At 55.1% G+C, this 25413-nt stretch overlaps 7 protein-coding genes across 7 annotated transcripts; 3 read left to right on the forward strand and 4 right to left on the reverse strand.

Moving 5' to 3' along the window:
- Positions 1-408: 408 nt before the first annotated feature.
- On the reverse strand, positions 409-3868 carry ISF_05539 (L-2-hydroxyglutarate dehydrogenase; the record flags this gene model as incomplete). Its single annotated transcript, XM_018849144.1, has 4 exons — positions 409-1545; positions 2832-2896; positions 2961-3372; positions 3449-3868. 4 exons carry the CDS (start codon positions 3866-3868, stop codon positions 409-411), a joined length of 2034 nt encoding a protein of 677 aa, XP_018703715.1.
- A 7016-nt stretch (positions 3869-10884) lies between these two features.
- Positions 10885-13404, forward strand: ISF_05540 (Soluble quinoprotein glucose/sorbosone dehydrogenase; the record flags this gene model as incomplete). Its single annotated transcript, XM_018849145.1, has 1 exon — positions 10885-13404. The coding sequence occupies one exon, from the start codon at positions 10885-10887 to the stop codon at positions 13402-13404; it is 2520 nt and encodes an 839-aa protein (XP_018703716.1).
- A 761-nt stretch (positions 13405-14165) lies between these two features.
- On the reverse strand, positions 14166-14648 carry ISF_05541 (Soluble quinoprotein glucose/sorbosone dehydrogenase; the record flags this gene model as incomplete). The annotated part of the gene is made up of 2 exons (XM_018849146.1): positions 14166-14337; positions 14464-14648. The coding sequence occupies 2 exons, from the start codon at positions 14646-14648 to the stop codon at positions 14166-14168; spliced, it is 357 nt and encodes a 118-aa protein (XP_018703717.1).
- Positions 14649-14736: 88 nt separating this feature from the next.
- On the forward strand, positions 14737-15248 carry ISF_05542 (Soluble quinoprotein glucose/sorbosone dehydrogenase; the record flags this gene model as incomplete). The annotated part of the gene is made up of 2 exons (XM_018849147.1): positions 14737-14907; positions 14988-15248. The coding sequence occupies 2 exons, from the start codon at positions 14737-14739 to the stop codon at positions 15246-15248; spliced, it is 432 nt and encodes a 143-aa protein (XP_018703718.1).
- A 635-nt stretch (positions 15249-15883) lies between these two features.
- Positions 15884-16861, reverse strand: ISF_05543 (Intradiol ring-cleavage dioxygenase, core; the record flags this gene model as incomplete). The annotated part of the gene is made up of 2 exons (XM_018849148.1): positions 15884-16531; positions 16592-16861. The coding sequence occupies 2 exons, from the start codon at positions 16859-16861 to the stop codon at positions 15884-15886; spliced, it is 918 nt and encodes a 305-aa protein (XP_018703719.1).
- An 852-nt stretch (positions 16862-17713) lies between these two features.
- Positions 17714-19439, forward strand: ISF_05544 (hypothetical protein; the record flags this gene model as incomplete). The annotated part of the gene is made up of 2 exons (XM_018849149.1): positions 17714-17769; positions 18203-19439. The coding sequence occupies 2 exons, from the start codon at positions 17714-17716 to the stop codon at positions 19437-19439; spliced, it is 1293 nt and encodes a 430-aa protein (XP_018703720.1).
- Positions 19440-19802: 363 nt separating this feature from the next.
- On the reverse strand, positions 19803-21866 carry ISF_05545 (positive regulator of purine utilization; the record flags this gene model as incomplete). Its single annotated transcript, XM_018849150.1, has 2 exons — positions 19803-21510; positions 21559-21866. The coding sequence occupies 2 exons, from the start codon at positions 21864-21866 to the stop codon at positions 19803-19805; spliced, it is 2016 nt and encodes a 671-aa protein (XP_018703721.1).
- Between the last annotated feature and the right edge of the window lie 3547 nt (positions 21867-25413).

Genomic DNA, 25413 nt, shown 5'->3' on the forward strand with positions numbered 1-25413 from the left:
TTAACTACGGTCATAAACGAACTAGGGGTGTATTCTGCCGCGTTTGATACATGGCAAAGGGCTTTTCGAGTCTGCGTCTCGGGGCAGCCTGTGTGTGTTTTTGTCCTTTGGTTCTGAGATGTTATCCTTGGATGAGATGTGAAGCGGCCGCTGCATCGGCTGAGGACTGCTAGTTGTAAAAGCTTGGCGCAGGTAGAATACCCACGAGAGCATCGTTTATAATAAACTACAGGCCCGTCTATGCAATGTGATGTATGTACTGACTCTTGTATCCCGCAGACAGGCAGACTTGCTAGAGCCGAATTCAAAGACAACAACAATCAAGCATCAAGTGGCGCCTCCACTCTAGATGACATGTTTTACCGCCGAACATGCGCATCGCTGATACACGGCCGTCCATACGAGTTACTACCCACCGCTCACGTTGCCGTACATCATCTCCTCGACCCTCTCCGCGATAGCAAGGGCGCTCGTCAGCCCGGGGCTCTCGATGCCGAGCAGGTTGACCCATCCGGGGAACCCATCCTCCTCGCGGATCACAAAGTCCACGAACCCTTTGTGGTCCGGCCCGACCAGCTTCGGCCGTATGCCCGCGTAGTCCGGCGCGAGGGAGTCCGGGTCGATGCCCGGCAAGTACGTGCGTATGGCCGCGACGGCCTCGCGCAGCCGCGATGCTCCCCGCGGCGTGTCCGTGCTCAGCGCGGCAAGGTCGTCCGGCCCGTCGACCCACTCGACGTCCGGGCCGAAGCGCATGCGGCCGGCCAGGTCGAGCGTCAAGTGCGTGCCGAGGCCGCCGAGCCCGGGCTCGGGCACCGGGTATATCAGGCGCGAGACGGCCGGTCGCGACGCCGCGTACGAGAAGTAGTTGCCCTTTGCGTAGCGCAGCGTGACCCGCCGCTCTGGGCCGACGATCATGTTGTGGACGTGCGCGGCGCCGAGCCCCGCGGCGTTGACCACCGTGTCCGCCGTGATCGTCGACGCCTCCCCCTCCGGGCCGTCCCGCACGTCCACCGCCCAGCCACCGCCTTCCGGCCGCACGCCGACGACGGGCGAGTTGAGCGCCACGATGCCGCCGTCCTCCTCGAGCAAGCCGGCGAGGCAGGCCATGAGCGCGTGGGAGTCGACGATGCCGGTGGTGGGGCTGTCGAGCGCGCCTTCGGCGGCGACAACGCCCTCGCCGTCGCGCGCGACCTCGGCGGCGGACACCCAGCGCGTGGGCACGCCGAGAGTGTCCCGGCAGGCGGCGTGGAAGCGTTCGAGGGAGGCGCGTTGGGCGGGCGTCTGCGCGACGATCCACTTGCCGGTGCGGCGGTGGCCGACGTCGTGCCGGGCGCAGAGATCGTAGAGCAGCTGCTTGCCGCGGACGCACAGCCGGGCCTTGAGGCTTCCCGGCGCGTAGTAGATGCCCGCGTGGATCACCTCGCTGTTGCGCGCGCTCGTCTCGGTGCCGAGCGCGGGGTGGCGCTCGATCAGCACGGTCGAACCCCCAGAGCGCCGCGCGAGTTGCCGGGCGACGGCGATGCCAACGACGCCGCCTCCAATGACCTAAAAAGAAAGAACCACATCAGCAAGGGACCGGTTTCATAAGTCGTTTCTGGTTGAGGGGGTTTTAAAAACAGGATAGATAGCTCGACGCGGCCTGCCTGGTTTGGCCAAGGCTCTCAGGACACAGAGTGAGCCCAAACCCGCCTCGCAGCAACGACATTTGTCACTGGAGCTGGCGATGACGTAAAGAGCCAATTCAATTTCCAATCATCCAAACGGAAAGGGCAGCCGCGGAGTAAGCATTATCGGCAGATTTCAGCAGCTGGGACTCTGAAACGCCGAGCCTTGGAAGAGACGAAATGCACGATCGGTCAAGGGTCTCCTCTCCCCACGAAGGAACCGACCGGAGGAGGGGGGGGGGCGTTTGAAACAATTCACGCCTTCCAGGACCCATCCATGATGGTGAGCCGTCTCGACGGGTGTATTGGGTTGCAGAAATAAAAAAATAACACATGGGATGACGGGGGGATTTCCTTACTGCATGCGTGAAATCGGCCCGCGGCGCCGCCGTCGCACTGAAGCACGCTCGAGCGGCCGACGGGGGAGAGCCGGACTTGAGTGGCAGCAATGCCAGCGACGGTGTCGCTCGCCTGGGCAGCATTCTCAGTGAGTTTTGCGCTGGCTTGTGTAGAGGTAGAGGCGTCGGTGATGGGAGGTGTAAGTTGACGAGCTTGGGATTGGTTGGACTTGAGCGCCAGAGAAGAGAAGCGGACTGCCGACCACAGGTTTGTGGGGAATATTGGATCCGAGTTCGACGCTCAGCAATGGTGAAATATCGATAATCCAATTGAAGAATCTCGAGTATATAAATCTCTTATTGCGAGAAATGGGGTGTTTTTTTTTTGTTTAAAAAAGAAGCATCAGCTTCGTAGGTTAAGAGGAGCCGATGTCGCCGCCCCGGGCCATATCGGACCAAGCCCGCGACAACGACGGCCGGAACCCCGATATATGTATGACCCCCCCACAAGTCTCACCCTGGTAGAGCGCACTGGACCAAATAGCAATACACAATGCATTGTGAGCGATGTAAAACTGGCAAAAACACTTGCTATCTAGTAAAGCCATTTAGCATGAGGAGCACACTGTTCGATCGTCCTGTTTATCGTACATTTGGTCGTTGCTCGCCAAAATTCCCAGTCATAAAACATACAAAACGTGTATGCATCAGCTCCTTCTTGAGCCCTTCAGCCATCCACTGCGACAAGAGTCGATTCTTCTCCGTGCAAGCTCTATGCATCTGCCTCGGCAGGTTCGCCCGCTGGATCGGCCGCGGAACTTGAGCGGACGAGGCCGGACGGGTTGGGCGGCTCGTTCGATCCCTGGCTGGCCGAGAGCTCGTTAAGCTGCTTTTCTGCGTCAAAGTTAGCATTCCATAGCCACACGAGCGCAGCCTGCTCTACATTCATTAGCCTTACGTAGATCGTTTATGCGATGCTTGAGCATCTGGTTCTCTCGCGTGAGCATCTGCGCCTCCGCCTGGTAAAAGGCGCTCTCGTCGCGTCCGCCCAAGGCCCAGTCGCCGCTCTCCGCGCTAATAGAGGTGGATCGCAGTCTCGGGGACGCTCCGCGGCTCGGTGTCCTAGACCGGCGGTGGAGGTCGGCGCGAGCCATGTCCAGGGACGGCCGGTGATGGAACACGGGCGAGCGAGGGTACGATCCGAGCGGCATGGCCGGGCTCGGGCCGTGCGAGGACGGGCCTGCCGGGCGGTCGGACACGGCGCTGCTGTCCTCGGCAGACGCGCCGTGGCCGCTGCTGTGGTTCGGGTTGTTGGCTTGGAGCCGCTGAAGCTCGAGCTGCTGCTGGCGAATCATCTGCAGCAGGCGGTTCTGTGGCGAGGGAAGTGATGCAAATCAGCAGAAGGGCCGGGCTGCGCGAGGAGGGGGTGGGGGAAGGCAAACGTACAACATGGGCCTCTTGCTCGGCCTCTAGTTCCTGGTGCAGCTCCCCCAGACTTGGAGCCCGGTGATGCTGCGGGATGCCAGACTCCGACACCATCTCGCCGGGGCCGGGGATCGAGGGGTTGTTCAGCTGCAGGTTCATCAAGACGTTGGACCGGCGCCGGCCCGCGTTGGACGACGACCGCTGACCACGAGTGAGGGAGCCCGTCGACGAGCCTGCGGGTGCTTGGTGGGTGTTACCGCGGCCGTTCAACGACAAGATACGGTGTTTGAGGAGAGTATGTGGCTTACGTGGGGAGAGCTCTCTGTTGAGGCCGGCATTGACGGTTGCGGCAGCTTGAAGGGAGGTGGTCGAGGGCCCGCGAGGCGAGCCGGTAGGAGACTCTGGCCGCTGAGGGGCCGATGTGTCAATGTTGGAGGCCATTGTCGGATACAGCCTGAGTTTATAGGACGTGGCGCGATGTATGAGTGTAGATGGGCTGGTTGGCGTTGGTCGTCGTTTGAAGCTAACCCAGGTGGCAGGTAGCAGGTGGCGGGGTAGTCGCGCGGTGTCGGGCGGCTTATTGTCAAGTTTGTAACAAGTGGCGAGTCTCACTGCTAAAGAATCAATCAAGTGAATCTGAGGCGGACAAGTGTGTCCATGACGTGGAGTGTGATAATGAGCTGCGCGTCAACCAGATAATCATATTGTTTCCGGACCAAGTCACCAGATCCGACGTCAATGGCGGGGCCGCCACTGCAGCCAGCTTGTGGCTGAGCTACTCGGGAGGGAGGCTGGAGCTTGAGCTACGCTAGCCAGCTTCTTGTAGTAGATACTGGTAGACAGTTACCTCACAAGCCAACCACGCAATACAGACAACTAACTACATATGTACGTGCTAGATACGACTTCGTTCTGGGTTTTTTCTTCTCTTACTCCTGCGTTTTTTCTCTCATGATTCGCTTCTTGGGAGCTGCTGCTAGCTGCACAAATTAGTGCTCAGTTCCGCAAGATGAATCAACCGGAAAGTCGGCCTAGATCTACCCTGACTGGCCGTTCCAGGGTAGGCACGGGTAGTGTTAACTGCAAGCAGCATCGGCCAACATGTCCAACTCGACTTGGTCATCGTTGGCAAAATAGTCACCGTCGCCCATTCTTTGTGGTATCCTATCGGTTATTGCGTGGTTGACCAACTTGAGGCCCGACTACTGTGCGATAATGATGACATCGACACAAACAGGCTGCACTGTCGAAGAACGATTCAATAAGCTTTTGGCGCGTCAGCCATAAAGAAAAGAAACATATTGTTGAAGAAAAAACAAGGAAGATAATGAGCAGCACGAAAGACATGATTAGAGTATGCCACCTACGAATTATTTTCTCGTGTTATTGGTAATTTGGGCAAGTATAGTAACCTGACGTATTGCTATAACATTTGTTCGGCATCGCCGACGTCCAACTTCCACCCAACGACGCAATAATACTTCGCATTACAAAGCAATCAAGTTTCCTGGCAACTAGTGTCCTTCTATATCTTCACGTAAATGGTCACCGTTAGGCTCCAAACAAACAAATTGACGGTAGGCGTGGCGCGTTGGGTTGGGATATGGCCTGGGATTGCTCGCAAGCGCCACCTATATTGCCATGACGAAGCTATCGATGGCGATTAAATTACCAACCAACACTCCTTGTAAGTGCCTTTTACATCTACCGCGTCTCGAATGCTAACCCTTGCCGCGGTGATGTTCATTGGGTGGTTCCCCGTCAAGACGGTCGGCCAAATGTCCCACAACCAACCAATATCGACATCCTTCCTCTTTTAGCCCGGGGTTCCTGGATATTACTCCAAAATCATCCCATTCTGCATTTATCCAGGAGATGAGGGCTTCTAATTGTAACAAACTTGTCCCATCTAGTAAACATCGTGGCCAACACGGTATCTTATCCTATTTTTCGCTGGTCTCTTCTCCCGGCGTGCGACGCTGACAAAAGGAAAGGAGAGATCTTGAGACGGAACGAGCAGAATAATAATTTTCTGAAATAACCGTCTCGGGTTCCCCATGGAGAAAGTCTACATAGGCTTGTTGTTCTTTCTTCCTCCTTGGTTATGGCCGTTGCCAAGACGAATGTACTGGCCTCGGTCACCTATAACGTAATCGCAAAAAACAAAGAATTACTGGTACGAATAGGACCATTGCAAAAGTTCTCAAGGGAGGAAATTCAACGGTCGTAATTGGGCAACAGCCGGAAGCTCAGAGAGATTATCCTAGCGCATTGCATTGACACCCATAGCATGAATGCTATGGGGGGTGCACATTTCTTAGTTCTTCTTGTGTTGATCAGTCAATAGGTACCCAGTAGGTGCGGAGCAGACTAGACTTTGGTGGCGATCGGCGCGTTTCTTTGTCCCATGAAACGCTGTGTACGTGCCTTTGTTCTGTCGGCTGTGAGGCACAGTCGTAGGAGAGAAGAACAGACTGGTCAGAGTGCAACGGCAACGGCAGCGGCAGCGGCCATGTGGCAGCTGTTGTAGTTGGGATAGTTCTTCGGCCAAGCGCAATGCCCCGGGACGTAGCGCCAGCAGTGCATAAAAGCGCAGCCTGCGACAAGCTTGTGCATGGATGCTGCTATGACATTCCTCTTCTCATCTGTCTTCATCCTAGGCTTGGGCTCGTCAGGCAAAGACAACAGGTACTTCGTAATCAGAAGACTCATAAAATGGCCGCTTGTTGAATAGAAACAGGGTCCGAGCTCTGGACGACCAGCGTCAACCTTGTTGACAGCGGGGGCCCTTCCTCTAGTTATCCGAGTATCATGTAACAAGCAAACATTCAGATAGCAGCACACGGGACCATGCCATTTGTTGTGAGTAATGTGATGTACACAGAGAAAAGCAACCCCGGCTCAGGATGAGACGAAACTTGAGTGGGCTCGTAAGGCCGAAGACAGCCTTGTACTTACCATGGTGAATGATGCGATAATTGGGGGAGGGGCGAGAGATAAGTTAAGAAATAGCCCGAAGAGAATTGAAAGCCACCACGAAGTAGATTGCTAAAGCTCTTCTCCTTTATTACAAAGCGTTAGGAGCTAGAGTCGGGCGGAAGAGCGTTGGTTCGTACTGTTTAGCGCACACTTTTCATTTTCGGTGTAGTTGAGGTAAAGCGACCATTGCGCGTCGCATCTTCTCCGAATTTTGAGCTATAGTTACGAAGTATTTCTACGAATCGACCCATTGCATCTGCCGCTGCGATGCAAAACGTGGCGTGTGTTATTAGTCGACGCACAGACATACCATTACTTCCACCTTAGTCCTCCAAGCTGGACGTATATCTACTTCAGCAACCGCGCACGCGGTGTTTGCCACGTTGGTAGCTGGATAATAAGATTGCAGATATGTTCTGCAAGAGTATATCGAAGCACTCAGGGAGAGGGGGCGGTGAGCGTGTCGAGGTGCATGAAGCTGACGATACCCACAGAGCAGGGCAGCGGTCCGGAGGATCTGATGGCAGAGGTATGAATCAGGTAAACCGATGCGGTTCGTGCGAGGGACAAGGCGGAAAAAAAGTGTTTCATCGTCAGTTGGTAGCTCGAAATTCGACGGGTACGCACAGCTCCGGTCATTGCGTGCGCTCCTGTTCTGCATATTACCAGCAAGGACAAAGGTGAGAGATGTGTCGCAACTCTGAAACACGTTTGTTGCCAGCGAACCTCCTGGGCCACAGCGACGACGGGTTCCAACCCCTGTCAGTAGACGGGACGGGACCTGAGCGTCCAGCCCGCAACGGTGGCTATTGACGAGTTCCCAAAGTGTACAGCCCCGAACATTGCCTGATCAAGTTATTTATAATAGCAAAAATCTGAAGTCGCGAGCAAAGCATCCTTGTTAGCCATGTCTCCGGTTGAGCGTTAGCACCGGCAGGGTTTTGTATGTCGTCTATGAGAAGGCAGTGGCCGAAATCGCAATTGCGGTCCACTCAGCATGCAGCCGACGACCGGTGTGTCGGTACTTGCCTGGGGCAAAGATTGAAACAAGCCCGCCGAGCTTTCAGTTTGATCGGGCTGGCTGGACCTCCTTTGGCTTGCCAGCTGTAAGAGCTTGCGCGGAACTGAATCGAGCTGAAGATTTGGCAGATGAGATTTGTTGGAGTTTATTAGTTGCGAGGAGTGGGCTCGACTCTTGCCGATTAGTTATTTGGTGTTGTTTTTGCGGACGGGCTCAGAGGTTGACTCGTAGGATCCCCAGTTGTGGCGCCAAGAGTTTAGTTACGAGGGTTGGTTGAGGCTAGGAACAGAGCCAGCGCGAGAGCTGCTAAAAGGACGACGACGAGCGATTTTGACTCAAACCAAGTTAGTCCGGGGCGGGCTCAATGATAAATGAGGAAAAACCGCGAATCAAGTCTGCCGGGTATGAGTGGGTGATCTCTACGAAGTAGAGTGAGGTGGGAAAGGTTACGAGGCAGGTGGTGGTGTAAGAGAAGGCGGAGCAGCACAGAAGGTGGGCTTCTCGAGTCATGCGATCAAGATCTGGAGCGTGCCGGCAGAGAAACAAAGCTGACTGGGCATACAACAGCTTTGTCTCGATCTAGCATGAAGGGTTGTACTCTGTTGGTAGCCAGATCGGTTCAGGAGACAACAAAGACATGGTGGACGTTGGTGCGATTTGGTGCAGACAAGTTTGCGGGTTTTCAGAAGATATGAGTTTGACCAATGAAAATTGTGATGGTGCGATCGGAAGGAGTTCGGCGATGGGTGACCGGTTTGCGAGCGATGGCCACCACTTGAGACTTGAGACTTGAGACTTGAGACTTGAGATGAGAAGCCGCAAGGCTGCATGTGTCGGATCAGTTATCGAGACCTTTGTGATGCGAGATGATGTATTTTGACCAGGAGCAACATTGTTTTGTCGGCAAGAGGGATAAGACGATGGGCAGTTGGCGTCGAATTTCGGGTTAGCGCATGTGATGAGGCATTGCGGTGGAGTTGGTGGATGCCTCCGGAAGAGCGCCCCGGGGTTGACTGGAGCAGGCCGCGAACGCGCTGGAGGATTTGCGCTTGGATCCTTGTTGATTAGTGAAAACGGCGTACTAGTAGGGGTTTGGAGCTGGGGCCGGGGGTTGAAAAAGTCAAAATGGGTGGTGCATGATGGGATGCTGAGAAATGGTTAGAAGGAAAGCCAAGAAAAGTTTGCAAGAGAAAAAGGGAGAGGAGAGGAAGAGGAAGAGGAAGAGGAGGAGGAGAAGAGAGGAGAAGGGAGAGACGCGGGGGCAGGCACTAAGGCAGGAACGGGCAGTACGAGTACATTTTGTGCATGGTCATATTTCACAATTTCCATGTGCCACAGGCACAGTACATGCATGTGCATATATTATGCACCCCTGTAGGTACGACTGTGCGGAACATGGATAAAAACAAGGTAATCCTTACTCTTGAACGCTTTTCCCTCAATTGAAAAAATCGCCAAAGCATGTCTGCATACTCCGTACGGGGTACGGATACTTGAGGTAGTACTGGGTAGCAATCGCTAGCAGTGCATTGACTGGATGCGCCGATGCCTCGATGCACCCGGTGTACTAGCATTAACGAGTACAATAATTTGGAAGAGCGCGAGCTGTGTTGGAGAAGAATATGTTACCTAGATAGGCACTCCGTAGGCTGTTCTGATTCCGGATTATTACCAGTATAAATGCCATTATCAAGTGGTTTTTTCAGAATTGATTACTCCGCACCTGGAATGTACACCATTGCAAGGCAAGGCCGAATGGTGATGGGGTTACCAAGCCATTGGGCCCTCTACACCAGCCATCTCTCGCTGTGACAGGTTGATACCCCTGTAGAAATGTGCATATACAAGCCAATTTTCAGGTAGTTATTATTCTCATGCAGCTGCAATTACCGCTGGCGTTCGTTTTTGCTTTTGTACGAACGGGTACTGTTCTTTTTTTTCCTTCTTTGGCAAACTCCGGATGTCATCGTATGTGCGTGCAACAACAGGCACCCGGAGAAAAAGAAAGCGAAGGACAAAAGAGAAAAAAATCCTACTGGCTTCTTGCGTCATCAAGCTAAGTTTGTAAATTTCGTAAAATAAGACATTCTGCTGCAAAATGAGACTGCGGCTTGTCGTATTCCGCCGAGGCTGACTGTCGCAGCGGGATCCTCGGCTGCGTCGATCCATTGTTCCAGGCACCAGATGTGGATTACAAGCGCGCAGATACAGGGCACAGGCACCTAGATTCAGGGCACATGCGCCGAAAGACCAGCGTCCTGCAGTGGCTTGAACCCCTAAAAGACTTGGTTGTTGGGTGCTGAGGTGGAGGGAGAGCCGATCCAAGACAGACACAGCAAAAAACAAAAAAAAAACACCACACCATCCATCACATCACATCACCACTCTCCATCATCATCATCACCATCACACACATCACCCACCGACCGCCCACACATCCATCTCCTCTTTGCACCACCTTACACTCACACTCACACCACACCACCTCACACCACCGCCCAACGGCCTCGTCCGCTCCCCATCATGCCATCCACCAAACCACCGCACCATCCACACAAACAACCCGGTCCTTAGGTTCCATCCAACGCCATTCAACGCACCGCGATCCACCCGCCAAACTTTGAATCCGCGATTTGCCCACATGGGCCACGACCTCGCACGCCCCCTTCCTCCGCCCCATCGACCGCTAACCAAATGAACCCTGGTCCTGGTCGCCCTGCCTGCGCTCGCTCAACGACTAGTCAGTCTCGTCAGAGTCTGGTAAACTGTTCTGGTACTGTTACGCGTTGTTGCTGATGCGAGCCCGTTCCGATTCTCTTGCGCCGTTATCCGTACCTGTCGCCCACACGCCATTCCTCATTCCTTCGCCATATCTTATTTACACCCTGTCGCCTCCATTTTACACGTTCTCCGTCGTTTTACAACTCCTTCTCACGATTCCCCGTCTTGCTCGCCATTTTGATCATCCACCTCGGCATATCCGCCCTTCCTTTTATCCTCGTCATCCATCCTCCACAACGACAAGCCGCCTCGGCACCTCGTACTACCTTGTCCTACTTCGTACATCCATACACTTCTTTTGCATCACCCCTCGCTTGCTTTCGGAGCCCGCTGCTCCCTCTCCGCCAATGAAAATCTACCCGACTGCTTAATCCTCCGCCGCCTGCTTGCATCGATTTGCCGCCTGCTTCGCATTGTTTTGCCGTCATTACCTCGCCCCCTCGCCTATATTTGAGTCACTGTCTTAGAACCTTGACCCATCACCCTGCACTTGCCCCAAGACCTGGCTGGTCATTGCTTACCTGCCCTGCCATGCTGGCAAAGGTCAACAGCCGAACCCGCCTCGTCCATTGTTGTGCTTGCACCGCCATTGCTGCCGGCAGTTTTGTTCTTTTACAACAACATTGATCCAACACTCTAATCTCCAGCCTTCATATACACGCAACATCAGCCTGCCATGCCTCCTGACGAGGCCGTCGCCGGCACTGATAATCGCGGGCCCTCGCATTACCTCTCTCTGAGATCCCGCCGTTCCAATCGCTACCTGGCCGATGCCACCAAGCAACCAGCCCAAGCCGAGCCGCCTCTACCACTGAACCAGCATGCGCCACAACAGCTACTGCAGCTACCTCACCACACGCTCGCGCCCAAGTCCTCCAAGCGAAGTCTTCGACACATCTTTAGCCGCTCAAAACTCGTCAAGGACAAGCCCGATCAGCAGACTGCTGCACACCGTCTCCGTCAATCTGATCTGCGTTTCGTAGAAACCGCCGCATCGGACAATCGCAGCGCCTCAAACGTACACATACCTCTTCCCGAATCCGACGACCTGTCTGCTTCGGCTAAGCGCGCTTCGTCCGTCCCGAGAGCCCGATCACTTCGTCGCCAAAGCCACGCCTTGCCGCCTGTAATGCCTGGCCGCAAGGCTTCTCTCCAGGACAATGCATCCCACGAGTCGCTCGCTGCTTGGGAGATGCCGCAGCTCTTCAAGGCGTTCCCGCAAACTATTCGTCAGGCGACCCTGCCTGCAGTTACCATGTCCACGGAAATGGTTTTGCGGCTTCACGAGAAGAATATTTCTGCCGCTTCAGCAGCTGAACAGCTAAGCGCGGAGGAACGCGCCTCCAAAGAAAAGACCAAGAAGAAGCATGGAAAGAACATGTCCTTGTCAAACTTGCAATGGACATCTAAGATCTATCTCTTGACCACATCGGGGCATCTACTGCAGTATTCCGGCGCGGGCAACTATGATCGCTTGCCAGAAAAAGTCCTCAAGCTAAGCCATACTTCTGCAGCCTTTGTTACAGACTCGATTCCTGGCCAGCACTGGGTTCTGCAAGTCTCATCCGAGCCAGAGGCTGCCATCCCGGCGAATGAACCGAGATCAATTCTCTCCAAGCTGTCCATCCTCGCGGGAGAAAAGCGCGAAACGACCAACATCTTAATGGTGTTCGAGAGCCCCAGTGATCTAGACAGCTGGATGGCTACCCTGCGCGGTGAAATTGAAAAGCTTGGCGGACGGCGCAAGCTGTCGGAAACCGGCGTACTTGAACGTCCTGCAGCCCCAAAGCTGGAGCCCAGAGCTATGGTCGTGCGGGACTCCAGGCGCTTCTCCCAGAGCCCTAGTCGTCGACCAGCAAGTAACGGCGATGACGAACTTACCCTCAGAGTGAGCGACTTTCAGCATAGCCGGGACCAGAGCTTGGACGAAATCTCGACAACAAACAGCATTGTATCGCAGGACGGTAGACAACTCGACAACTTGCGAGACAGCAATGGAAACCGTCTTTCCTTTGCGTCGGCCGATAGAAGGACTGCTCTAACTTCCGCTGCATCCTCACCAGAGCGCTCCCCTATTGTCGATATATTCCCCCGCGATTCATCCGAAACCTGCGAATCTCATGAGTATAGTCATAGCTCAAAAAAGGCTGATGCAAAACTTCGACCCAATGCCTCCGTCATAGCCAACAGGCGCTCTACCATGCAGGCCGCTGGACTGTTCATTGAAGTTAAAGCCAACATTCGCAACTCACAATCTGAAGAGGACCCCTTTTCCTACAAAACAAGCGAGGCACCCGAGTCGCCAACGGGCCTTGTTGCCCCCAATTTTAGTGTACCGCAGTCGTCAGCCCGTCGGTTTTCTCACATGCGCAATACCTCTTCTAACTCGCAATCTCCGCCTTCCCCAAATGCCGCCTGTTTTGCATCGCGTCTCGCTCGGTCCAAGCCACCTCCCGTGCTGCGATCATCGCGACCTCTTTCCATGGTTGCTGACCACCAAGCACCCAGAGCTGAGCTGCCCGCCCGGCCACCTACTGCCGACGGCACCCACCACAGGCTGTCTCCCGTCAAGGAGCAGGTCAGAGAACAGCGCCAGCGTTTCTCGAGGCGACACAGCCCGCGCAGCTCCGCAGACGGCAAGTCCGACATGAGCTCTCCGCGCTCTAGCTTGGCCATCAGCGACCGCATTACGTCCCCCACTTCAAGTTATCGCATAAGCCCCCGACGAAGCCGACCCCCGGTTGCCGGTCTGCGCAAGAACAGTTTCGAGTCAGATATGCGCGCCGTGCGCTCCACAAAACAACTTTCCTCCATGCCCCAAGAACAGGGGAATGCGCAGGTTTTCGCCTGGACCAGGGGTATCGCACGCCGTCAATCCACCGTGGGCTCATTTTCCTCCGAGCCGTGCACATCGCAGAAAGAGACGAGACGAGCGAGCATCAACACCGGCTCTACGCCTATCGGACACCGCCGCCACTCGTCAGATGAGATGCGAGTGGCTTCGGTTCTACCGCCTATGCCACCGCCACCGTCTGGTCCCTTGCCTGCGTTGCCAGGGTCTTCTTCTAGCCCGAAGACAGAGAAGAGCCGAGCTCTACTGAACCGTCGAAGCATGCCACAGATGATGCCCCCCCCTCTCCCACCACCACTGCGGGAGCTTCCTCCCCTTCCACCAATTGCATCCGTGCGGGTGTAATGTGACACCACACACTACTAGACCTTGACCGTCACCGGACTCAAAATCTACGTTCCAACAAATTGCTGTCTTACTATCACACATTATGACATATTATTATACTGCTCTCCAAGAGTGGAATACTGGTGCCGGCACCGGTATATTTAGAAACGAGCTTGACGACCACATCGGTCGTTTCTTCTGCACCTACAATCGTTGATGAGCTCAAAAACCCGTTTCCTTGGTGTTTCAGGCCTGCATGATATGAACTACGTACCCTCCCGATCTTTAACCACATTATCATTTACGGATGCCCTCCTGGTATACCCCAGGATGGTTGAATGACATATTATGAACTGTTTGTATGATTCGTTGTTTTCTTGGATATTGTTGGGCGATGTTAGAACCGAAGTGCGCGGATTCTTTGTGCAGAAAATATATGGTTGAGACTATTCGGACTGCATCGTTGCTATCTCTATCGCGCAGCACGTACCTCTCTATATGTCAAACTTGTATGGTGCTTGGCTTTAGATGCAAAAATACATGTTAAATTCCCATATATTCCTGGATAAGCCGGAAGTGACAGATGGATGAGCGCGTGTGTGAAGCGAGACAGAGATATGGATGGCATGACACGGCAAGTGCAGTCTTGATTCGCCTCCCCTTTGCATCGGGACCTCGTGTTTTTCTCGGCGTTTGTAGCTCGCTCGCTGATCCAAGCACTTTGCACTGTCCTCGACAAGTTCTTGCTATTACCTGGGCCATGACACTCTCGAGAATCCCTACCTTTCTCTTTTCGGCCAGCGGCGAAGCGGCGGCGACGGCGGTGGCTGTGACATGCCCTGGACCAGCACTAAGATCGCACCCTCGTGCATCTCAGCATCGTACGGGAAGGCGTACACGTCCGTCGAGGACGAGGCGAAGAGCGTCTTGCCGTCCGCCGTGAGGGAGATGCTGTGGTTCAGCTCACATGTGCGTGTCAGCAGAAAAGTAGACAATTATAGAAAGAACCGGCGCGTAAATCAACGGGTGTGGCTTATCCTCTCGTCGACCACAATCAGAGTGCTGTTCACGACGCACAGGTCCATGCCTTCGGCGTCGTCGAGTTCAAGCCGTCGGATTCCCCTTTGCTCGGCCATGAGCACGTTGCCTAGCCGATCCTGCACGAGCTGCCTGGGCTGGGCGACCTGGTTCGTGAGGACATTGCAGGTGACGCCGTCGGCGGCGGGCTTGGCCGGAGCGCCTCGCACCATCATCACGGGCATGGGCCAGACCGGTCACTCGTCACGCTCGTTGTACACTCCCCCGGCGAATCCCGGGCTGCTGCTCGTGTTGCGCGGTTCCAACGGCAACATGGACGTTGAGACGGCGGACGTTGCGTCTGGCCGCAGCCAGCTGCGCGTCTTTGACGTGCAGAGCCTTGTCAGCGGCGCGAAAGCTGTCGAGTACACAGATGGCGATGTCATGGGCTGGGGCCTGCGCAACAGCGTCGGCATCGCGCATAATCCCACCACGGGAGACATTGTATGTGTGATGCTTGATAATGAACTGAAATGCTGTGCGGGAGGGGAGCAGAAGGCAGAGCTGACAGACGTTGGTGGTAGTGGGCAGTAGACAAATCGTTGGACGACACGCATCGCTTCGGCGTGGACATTCACAACAGCAACCCGGGAGAGGGGATGAACTTTTACGGACGGACCAACGACACGGCCAACTACGGCCGGAACTTTGGCTACCCAGGCTGCCTGGCCGTCTTTGATACGACCAACGTCGAGACCTATATCCACGGCTTGCAGAAGCCGATGATTGGGGACCAGTTCGTGGGGGACCACCAGCCACAGTACTCGGACTTGTGGTGCCGGTAGCATTCGACGCCGCCACGTACCACCTTTGGCTCACACCTGGCGCCGATAGATGTCAAGTTTCTGCTTGACGGTAGTGCTGCACTCATTGCGTTTCACGGAAGCTGGTGAGTTGTTGTGCAGAGAGATTGTGTCGATGACACTCCCGCATTTCGTCTAACCAAATCCTTGTCTAGAAACCGCCAACCATCAAACGGCTACCGCCTCAGCCGCGTCTTCTTCGCGGGTGGATTTCTGGTGAAGCGGACGGATGAAGGGAATGCGGAGGAGATGCTATTATGGAACGCGGACAATTCGGACTGCAGCAGACACTGCTTTCGCCCGGCGGGCCTGTTGCTTGACAAGCAAGGCAGGTTGTTGAGGACGAGTGATGCCACAGGGGAGGTGATTCTCGTGATGGGCATTGAGAATAAGGGTGACACGGCGGATGCGTAAATGATGGGCTGCTGCTACGACTCTTGATATGTGTAGCTTTGGGGGCTGGGAAGGGCAAGAGATTATCACCATGACTAATTCGATTGAATGCTAATATGTACCCTTTGATTGCTATATGTATACATGAAATCCGGTCAAGGCCTGGGATCGGGACCTTGGTCTTGAAGCTGTCTTGCAAACTGCTCCCTATGCTCCAGCCCCCTTTAAAACTTGTCTTGGTTGGCATTCTGCATGAGCATATTCGAGTCGGGCTTGTACTCTTTGGAGAGCAGGTTGACGTCGTACTCGACCTCCAACACGGCGCCGTTGGGCTCATTCTCGACGGGCGTGAAGTGCAGCAGCAAGTCGTCCTTGACCGCGCACGCCGTGTCCGTCTCCAGATAGGGGTCATCATCCGGGTACAGCTGCGCCGTCACCCCGATATACTCGTCATGCGTCACCATCACATGAATATGCGCCGGCCGCCACGGGTGCCTCCCCATCACCGCCAGCAACTCCGCCGAGGGCCCGGACGTGTCAATCGCGTACTCGGTCGGCTTGAGACAGTAAAAGTCGAAGCGGCCGTCGGCGTCGGTGCGAAACTTGCCGCGCAGGTTGTGGCGGGACTGGTTCTCCGGGTCGTGCGCGTCGTACTTGCCGTTGGTGCTGGCCTGCCACATGTCGAAGACGGCGGAGGGGATGCCGCGGCCGGTCTCGACGTCGCGGACGACGCCGCGGAAGCGGGTGAGCTGGCCGTCGGGGGGCATGTCCTGGACGACGGAGGCGCCGAGGGCGCGGAAGGGCGTGTCGGGGGACCAGAAGGGGCCGAGGATGGAGGAGGAGGTGGGGACCTTGCCGTCGGCGGCCTGGACCTTGTGATTGATTTCATCGACGAGGCTGCGGTGGTGTCAGCGGGGGAAAACGTCGCAGACGCGCCAGGTCTCGTTGCGGTTCTTCTTGTAGGCCTGGCCGAGGGAGTTGATGTAGTTGACGCCGAGGATCCACTCGTCCTGCTGGAGCTCGACCTCGCGGCAAAAGTCGTGCATGTGGCGGATGAGGGAGGTGAGGATCTGGCGGTGGCGGGGCTTGGTCTCGGGGCTCATGAGGTCGATGACGTGCTGGGTGAAGTTGGGATCGAACTTTGGTTTCTGCTGGTCATGGGCGGTGCTGCCGTTGGCGGCGTTGGTGCCGTTGGTGATCATTGTGGCGATGGTGATGTGTGTGTGTGTGTGTGTGTGTGCTTGTATCCAGTAGAGGTAGAAGAAGGAAGAAGAAAGAGGGAAGCGGGCGAGGGGTATATAGAATGGTGGATGGGTTGATGATGGATGGCGAGGGAAAAAAAAAAAAGAAAAAAAGACTTGGGCCAGTCATGGGCAAGATATTATAAGTAGGCTGAACTGGAGTAGCACGAGAGGAGAGCTGGAAAAAGACATTGCCGGTGCAGAAGCCGGGATCGAAGCCGGGGAAAGTGGGGAAGGCGGGGCCGTGGATCACGGCGAGCGGGAGCGGCAATTCGTTTGGCTGCGGTTGGGCGAGGCACAAAAGCGGGTTGTTGGACAAGTCGGGGGAGGTAGGGGGAGGAGGAGGGAAGGGGGCGCGCGCTAGCACAAGTGGCCGGATAAATGTCAAGGCAAATGCAGATGATGGTCGCGTTTCGGCGATGAGTCGCGGTATTTCAACCGTTTCGGAATGCGGCATGCTGGTTGGGGGATGGCGGCAGCTTCGGCCATTGAATGGATACAGGGAGAACTTGGCTCGGATGGGCTCGCGGCTGATGAAGGAGACAAGTGACGTGCTGATACGTATCGGGCAGGAATTATCAACGGTCCGATGGCGATGGAAGAATGCATGTCTTGCGCGAGTGTTTTTTTTTTTTTTTTTGTTTGCTGGCGGGGTCTTGCATGCGGGGGATTGCAATACGTCACAGTCGGAAGCGAATAGGAATAAACCTAAAGGTAAGACGCAACTATTTTTAAAAGGAAGGAGAAATGCCAAAATAATCTGTACGGATTACAACAAAAAACATCCATTTCCTGCATCACTCACCACTAACAATGGCTGAAGGGCACATGCATGCTTCTGTAGTCAGCCTGCTGCAGCCAGCAGCCAGGTATGCAGTTAGCGCAAGTACACTGCTATCCAGCAAGACAAAAAGGCAACCACCCTCCTACCCATAATAACCCCCATGTTACACCCCGATTGTCATACCTTTCTCTTTTCTCTTCTTCTTCGTCTTCTTCAGCTTTAACAAACCTCTTTCTGAATCATGATTATCAACTGCTGCTTTACCCTCCTCCTCTGTTTGATTCGACTTTGCCCACGTGGTGGCTGGGATTCTCTGCCATCACCGATCGCCATGGTCGGGAATTAGGTGGCTGGGCCGACGAAACTTGCCAGGGGCCTGCCCTGCCTGCCCTGCCCTGTCTGCCTTCACGCAACAGGAGGGGGAGCGCATGGATATGTAGATAGATGGCTTGCGCATTCTTGTCTTTTGCAACCAATTCGAAATAATCGAGACATTTTGTCCATCTTTTATTTTCTAGTGGTTTAACACGTCTATTTTCTTTTCTCTTCTTCTTTTCTTCTTTTTCTCTTCTTTGGTTCTCTTTGCTACCCCCTTCGACGTGCCCCGTCTTCGCATGCCACTCCGACCCCCCCTCCACGCACGGCACCTCGTCGCGACTCGACAACGACTTGGACTTGACTGCGCTCTTTGCGCCAGGTAGTCCCGGACTCTCATCGCCGGTCGACTCTTGCGTCGCAGAAGACGCCGCGATTTACTGGTTCATTGTGCACTTTTTGCGCGCGCATTCGAACCCCCACGAGCTGATTCCCGCTCCCATTACATCATCAACCAAGTCCATCCGAGCGCGACGCGCCAGCGAGCAGGACGAAACGAACAAGGGCGCATCTTTAACCTCGACCAAAAGAACCGACCGACGTATACTACGACCTTATCACGAGAATAGATTTACCCATAGTCGCAGCCATGCCTGCCCTCCCTTCTCGACGCGCGCCGTCGCAACCCCCCGCGACGCCAGCATCAGCATCGCCAACCTCACACCCGCCGCCGGCGCCGCCGGCGCCCCGCCGGCCCCGCCACTGCCGACCATATCGAGCCCCATACCCGACACCACCACCACTACCAAGATCATCGTCCGTGCCCCTCAGAGCACCCCCGGCTTCCAAGCTATCCCCTCCACCTACCAGGGGCAGGACTCCTCCCTGCCCCCCGCCACCGTCGCCGGCATCGTCCTCGGCTCCGTCGGCGGCTTCCTCCTCCTCCTCGCCCTCCTCTACTCGTGCACCGGCTGGACCCCCGTCTTCATCCCGTGGTCCCCCTGGCGGAAGCGCACCGTCGTCGTCGAAGAACACCGCCACAAGGACCACCACCGCCGCCGCCGCCGCCGCCGACGCAGCAGCCGCGGCACCCGCACGGAGACGGAGATGTTCGAGGTCCGCCGCACGACCAGTGGTAGTGGCAGGCCACCCCACGTTCGCGGCGTGCCCGTGGCGCCGCAGCCGCCGCCCCCGCCGCACGTCATGATGCCGGGAGTACGGGTGTCCCAGTCGACGACGCGGCACGGCCCGCCGTCGCGGGGGCGTGCTGGGCGCTTTGACGATGCGACGACGGCGACGGAGACGGATATGACGGAGGAGGAGGATGAGGTTGTCGTCATCGAGGAGCACTCGCCGCCCAGACACAAGTCGTCGCGCAGGAGCTCCCGGCCGAGGAGCTACGACTCGCGGCGCGACAGCAGACGTTATGATCGCCGCTAGCAGCCCTCATGCTGTCTTTTTCCTTCTTTCTTTTCTTGGTTTTCCCCTTGTGGGGGTGCTTCCGGGTATCGATCACAGGGGGGTATTCTGTCTGCCACAAGTTCATGGTGTAATGTCACGATTAGTGTGTGGTGGGTATGGGCAGGCTTTGTTTACATTGTACGGATATACACTTGCTCAAAATTTTCATGTCGTTTCATCTACTGTCGATAACTTGAGTTATACATAATGCGAGACTAAATCTCTCTCTCCCTCGCCGTCGTCAAAACAAGATACAACGACCTGAGAAGGGTTAGCATAAGCAAGGCCCCCCTTTTTCAATCGGCGCGCTATTTACATTCACATAGATACCCTTCCCGTCACCTATTGCCCGTTGTTGTTATTAGCATTATTCCCCGCGTTCGGCTGTCCGCCGAAGAAGAACGTGTCAAACGGATTGATGTGTCCGCCCTCGCTAAAGTCGTTGTGCATCCCCTCCCAGTTGATCCCGAACCCGAGATCGAGCTGGGCCTGGTCGACGGCGGCGAAATCCCCGTTCGGCGTGGCCCCAAGTGTCTGCAGGAACTCCATCGTCTGGCTGTCCGGATACTCCATCGACCCTTGCATGCCAAACTGCTGGCCCATGAACGTATTGTTGCCTCCCTGTGTTGTCATGCGACGAGGCAGCGGAGGCGACCGAACGATCGCGTCCATGGAGCTGCCGTCATGGCTGATCGAACCGTCCGCGGGACTCGGTCCTCCGCTGTGTCGTCGTGGCTCGGACATGAGAGTATCGCTGTCAAACGTCTTTGACTTCGTCAGTGGTGGCGTGGTTTGCGTCGAGGGAGCACCTCCTGATATGCCCGGTGAGGATATGTTGTCTCCCATGGCCAAGTCGAATTGGTAGCTTTGACTATCCGACGTCTGAGATCGCTGGTGCGAAGCCGACTTCATCGACTCAGGCACAGGGGCCGTAACCCAGGTCGTCGTCTCTCTGCGTTGTCGTCGCGGTCGAGGGTTCATCGTGCCGAAACCGCCGTTTGAGCTTGCCATTTTGATTGTTGCCTTGGCTGTTCGATCAAACGCATCTCGACATGTCTCAGCCGGTGGGCACTTGTCAATCATATCCGTGAAAACAGACTTGGCTGCTAAAACTGTGAAATCAACCTCGTCCATGGACAGTCGACTCCGTACCAAGGGTGAATGCCAAATAGCGTACAGGTACGAAATGCCAGCCATGAACAGATGATGAGTCGACAAGTATGTGTAGCTGACAAGACCGCTCAGATGGAGCTGTCTGTATATGCGCAGGATCTTCTGTCCTGCCTCCGCTACCTTGAGGTAAATGTGGTCTTCGTCCTCTCGGAGCTCCGCGGTGAAGGCCGTGGGGCTATTGACCTCATTCGAAGTGTTGTATTCTCCCTCGAACATGGCTGGGACGCTCAGGCTCTGCCTGTAAAGCATAATAATAGCCTGCCAGTAGTTAAGCTCGAGGAACTCGGTTGAGAATGCAACACCAGTCTCTTGTCTCGTCGGCGCGGATGACTTCCAGTGGTAGAGACGTTTGTCAATGTCGCTTCTCCAAGACCGGAATGAATCGAATTTGACAAGGAAGGGTGACGGCGTGTGGTTGCGCATCTCAGGATAGCAAGGTACCTGGTTGCCTTGGCGTGCAAGTTGGGCTTGGTTGTATTGTAGAACCTGGAGAATTTCCGATTGGAGCATCCGAAGCCGGAAGTAGTGATGGGCGACATGCTTGTAGCTCGGCCGTTCGTCGTCTACCGGGGGGTCGATGAAGCCCGTGGGAGTAACATAGTCGTCGTCCAATACAGAAGGAAGCTCGGTAGTGATGACCTGATCACTAATACCAAATGGCCGCCCGACACATGTGCTGACCAGTCGATCGAATGAATAGGTGCACCACCATAGTCGCCGCCTCATGTCTCGTACATATTGCCGCCGTGCGCGCTCTCGAGTGCTTGATTCTTGTTCGTTTGCCGGGTCATCTGGCCCGGAGTTTTCTGCTTCACCACCCTCTTCGTAATGCAATCCAAGATCAACGGCAAGGCGAACCGCTACACCGGTGATGTACCTAGATCTTGTTAACAGTGGCGCGAATGCCAAATTGCAGCATGCTTACCATAGGCCTGGAGGAACTGGACGAAGAAGTGCAAAATTTGCGAGAAGGAGAACAGCCTGCAAGACTTCCAAGCCTCCTCCACTAAAGCTGAGGCAAGACTCGAGATGAACAATGGCGCTGGCATGGTACTCCTCAGGCTCGCACTGACGCTTTCCCGACTGGGTGTCGATTTTCGCCGTGCCGGATGCTTCTGTTTTGATAGGCTCTCCAACAATAACACCGCATCCAATTGCGAAAACCATGTTCAACATGTACAGCTCCTTGGAGGCGAGAGATTCAGGTGAATTGGCATAAGCCTGCTCGAACATCTGCATAAATTCGCCCCTGTGGAGGATTGGGATTTGCGGATTTGCATGCTCAAAGTAGAGGGTCACAAGCCGCATCCCAATGTCGCGATCTGGAAATGGGGCCGGTTGGATCGTTGGTCTCGCGTGTAGTCCAAAGAATGAGTCGCGCATCGACGTGCCAGCGTTTCCGCTTGGCCTCTCGGCAGGGCCATGTTGATCTGATACGGAGTACTGGACAGCAGCAAAAACGACTCTAGCGAATGAAACGCCAGATGCTGAAGCAAGAGACTTGGGTTTTGAATTCCCTACCAAATTCATCATGGCTGGACTCTGCCCTTCTTTTTTCGCCATCAGAGACTGATCTCGCCCACTGGCCTCGAGGCTATCGTTGGCGCCTGCATCTCGCGAGGCTGTGTCGGCGCTCGGGCGGGAGCAGAGTTCCAAGTTCTCAGCCGCTGGATATGGGATATTGTTGGAGGAAAGGAGTTTCTCGAGCTGTTCCACTCGGGTTTCCAGATAAAACACATAGCTGAGAACGAATTAGCCGCGGCGGACGAGGTTAGGGCGTGGATACTTACCTGCGCGGGATCTCTTTTTTGGTAATCGGATCGTAGCCAACGCAAGCTACACTGGCTTTGGCGCAACTCGCGCAACTGGGGAGCTTCTGATCGCAGCGATTTTTCCGCAGACGACATCTGTTGCAGGCGCTCACATTGCGAAAGTTGCTGCTCTGGGAGGGTTTGCCACCAGTGAGCGGTGCAATCGTCACAGCCTCCGGAACAGCTTCTGGGCTAATTCGGTTTATTGGAGAGCCATCCTCTGAGAAAATCTTCCGTTGGCGCTTGCTAGTGGGCTGGGAGCTGGGAGAGGGCGCCACATGCGCAGGCATATTGGCTGGGCGACAGGTGCGTATCGTGACCTGATGTCGGTTTCGTAGTAGGCTGAGGGATGATACCAGGACTAAAATTGTCAGGATAATCGAGTCCAAATATAATCTGTCTATACGAGCAGATCACGGTGCGCTGGCTAAGCTGCGTACTGGTTGGTAAAACGGCGTTTTCTGGCAGAAAGAGCCGCAGCCCATTCTCCAATGGCCGAGAACTGGCCGTCGTTGGTTATTGTAGGTGGATCAGTCACGAAGCGGGCGGTAATCACCATGCGACCAAGAAAAGGGTTGCGCGGGTACCGAGAATGAGGGCGCACCGCAGAGCGCAACGACACCTACGGCGCGACGTTTGGCGACGAAGAAAGTTGGTCGGAGTGCGTAGCGGCTGGGTAGCAAAGCCTAGGGCCGGTTGTCTCGCCTCTGTACTGAAACTTATGCACGGGGAATAGGACGAAACTTGACGATGCCGCTGTGTGCGCTTGGGTTCCGCCGATGGAGCGGCTTTTCGAACGAGAAGACGCGAAAGTGAAGGAGCAAGACTGCGACGGGATGGAGAGTGTGGAAAGGAAGCGAGCTCACGAGCGGTTTTGGGAGAAACTCGGCAGCCGTGTGGTGCTTCGTTGGGTCTGGCTTGGCTGGTAGACAAGGATAGTGGAGATGCAAGTACATGGATCGCGGCACCATGCTGAATTGCTGATAGAAGAAGCGGAGCCGGACAGAGCGCCGTTCAGGACCCCCCCCGCATCCAGAAGGACCGTACGAATAGCAGGTGAGTGCTCGTTGTTGGCGGGACGGAAGTTGTCTCATGTATCTGTATTATCGTGTCTTTTCGGCCTTTTTGGACCCTGTCCATGATTCGTCATAGTCTCGCACCCACTAGTTGCTGGTGTTTGGTAGGTCGCTACAACGGTCGGTACATACCTCTGGTTACATTGATGCGTATGCACCCTCTGAACCGCCGCGAAAGCAGCAAGGGCATACAGGTTGCCACTGAAGCTGAGGCCATGATTGCCCCGAATTTGCCCCAAAGTGCACCGAATGCGCCCCAGAATGCCCCAGCCTGCAGCAAGCCATGCAGCAGACTAGCCTTTCAGCCCACCAATCCCTAGTGGCCCAATTGACTGCCTGTCAACCTGTCAATATGTCCAGTGTCAACTGTTTTGGTCTTATGTCCAGTATGTTTCGGGGTCTAGTTGGCCGTCTAGCGCAGCCACGTCCCTGTTATTGAGAGGAAGGGTCCGCGGCACCCGGCACAGGCTGGCTGTTTGAGGCAGCTGCTCGTGGTGAATGAACGGTTGGTTGGTCGCGAGACATCGGTAATGATGTTGTTGGTGGGATTATGCTACTTCATTACGGGAAGCAAACGGACTCCGACTTTCACCTAATATTACATAATGCAAGTCGATGCTGCGTAGGCGTTTGTTGTCAGCTGCCAGCTGCCAGCTGTAAGTCGCCAGCTGTAAGTCGCCAGCTGCTAGCCTGACGAGTCAATTTGGCATCTTCCTACAGGTCCTTCAATCCTGCCAACAGCAACAAACAACAAGACAGATATGACACCAAGCGGCGAATTCACGACGATCACTTCCCCGACTTCCTCCCGCATCTCCCTCAAAGCCAATCATCCATTGTGTGCCGTCATAGTTTACGCCAACCTCCCTACAAGCGCCCGATATTCTCCGTCGCGATAGCCTGGCCGTGCCTGAATCGCTGAGTGCAAAGTGTTGACTCGATGGGAATACGTAAACAAAAGGTGTCGGTCGCTGCCACCAGCTGACTTTTGGCGCCCCCGCGATGCGAAATCGGCAATCCCCAGAGGCTAGCTAGCTTGGCAGCAAGTCCACCCAGGCTATCGCTCCTGTTGTTGATGAGTTCCCCGGTTTGCAGACCGGCCCAAGCTCAACTTCAATGATGGTCGGCGACAACCCGGACCTCAGACATTGTGCGCCGTCTATACTGCGCGTCGCATTGCCAAGAAAATACTCTGTTTTCTCGCCTACTATCGTCGAGTAGGATAGAAAGTTCCTCGTGGCGTTCTCCGCAATTCCGCGCATGCCCTGCAACTCTCTGCAGCCACATTTCTCACTCCTCCTTCAACAGGTGTGGGTGGCTAGGATCAGCGGGCGCAGGTTCGAGAAGTTCGCCGCGCATATCACTATATTAAGTCGGAGCAGCCAGAGGCCAGCCCATGCTCCGCGAAAACACGGCAAGATGGGATAAAATGGCGATTGGAGGTGGGGACCTTTGAAGAGTATGCCAATGTGCATTGCTTTGGAACAAAAGGATCTATCTAGGCTCAATTGACAAAGGCCCTCCCCGCAATCGATCGGTTTCATTCCATGGCTAGGCTGTATCAGACTTGCAAGAATTGCCCTGCTCAAGCTAAAATTGCTTAATTTAACCTTCCCACGTGAAACTGCACAGTCGATGCCGCCACTTTTAGGCCGACCATACTCGGAGAAAGTTCCGGTGTCTGAGGCAATAGTTAGCAACATGGCGACATGGCGACAACTTCTAGACGCAGCGAGGCCGAATCCATTGACTAGTACTTGCGTCACAGACTGATTTATGATCTTAGCTTTCCCCTTAAATTGACGGAAAATCTAATTGTTTTGGTGGCAAAAGGTCGAATTGCGTGCTTATTTCGTAACACCAATCTTGCACTAGAGCCGCGTCAAGGTTAAG

Source organism: Cordyceps fumosorosea (genome assembly GCF_001636725.1).
Source record: "Cordyceps fumosorosea ARSEF 2679 chromosome Unknown scaffold_13, whole genome shotgun sequence".
NCBI lineage: Eukaryota > Fungi > Ascomycota > Sordariomycetes > Hypocreales > Cordycipitaceae > Cordyceps > Cordyceps fumosorosea.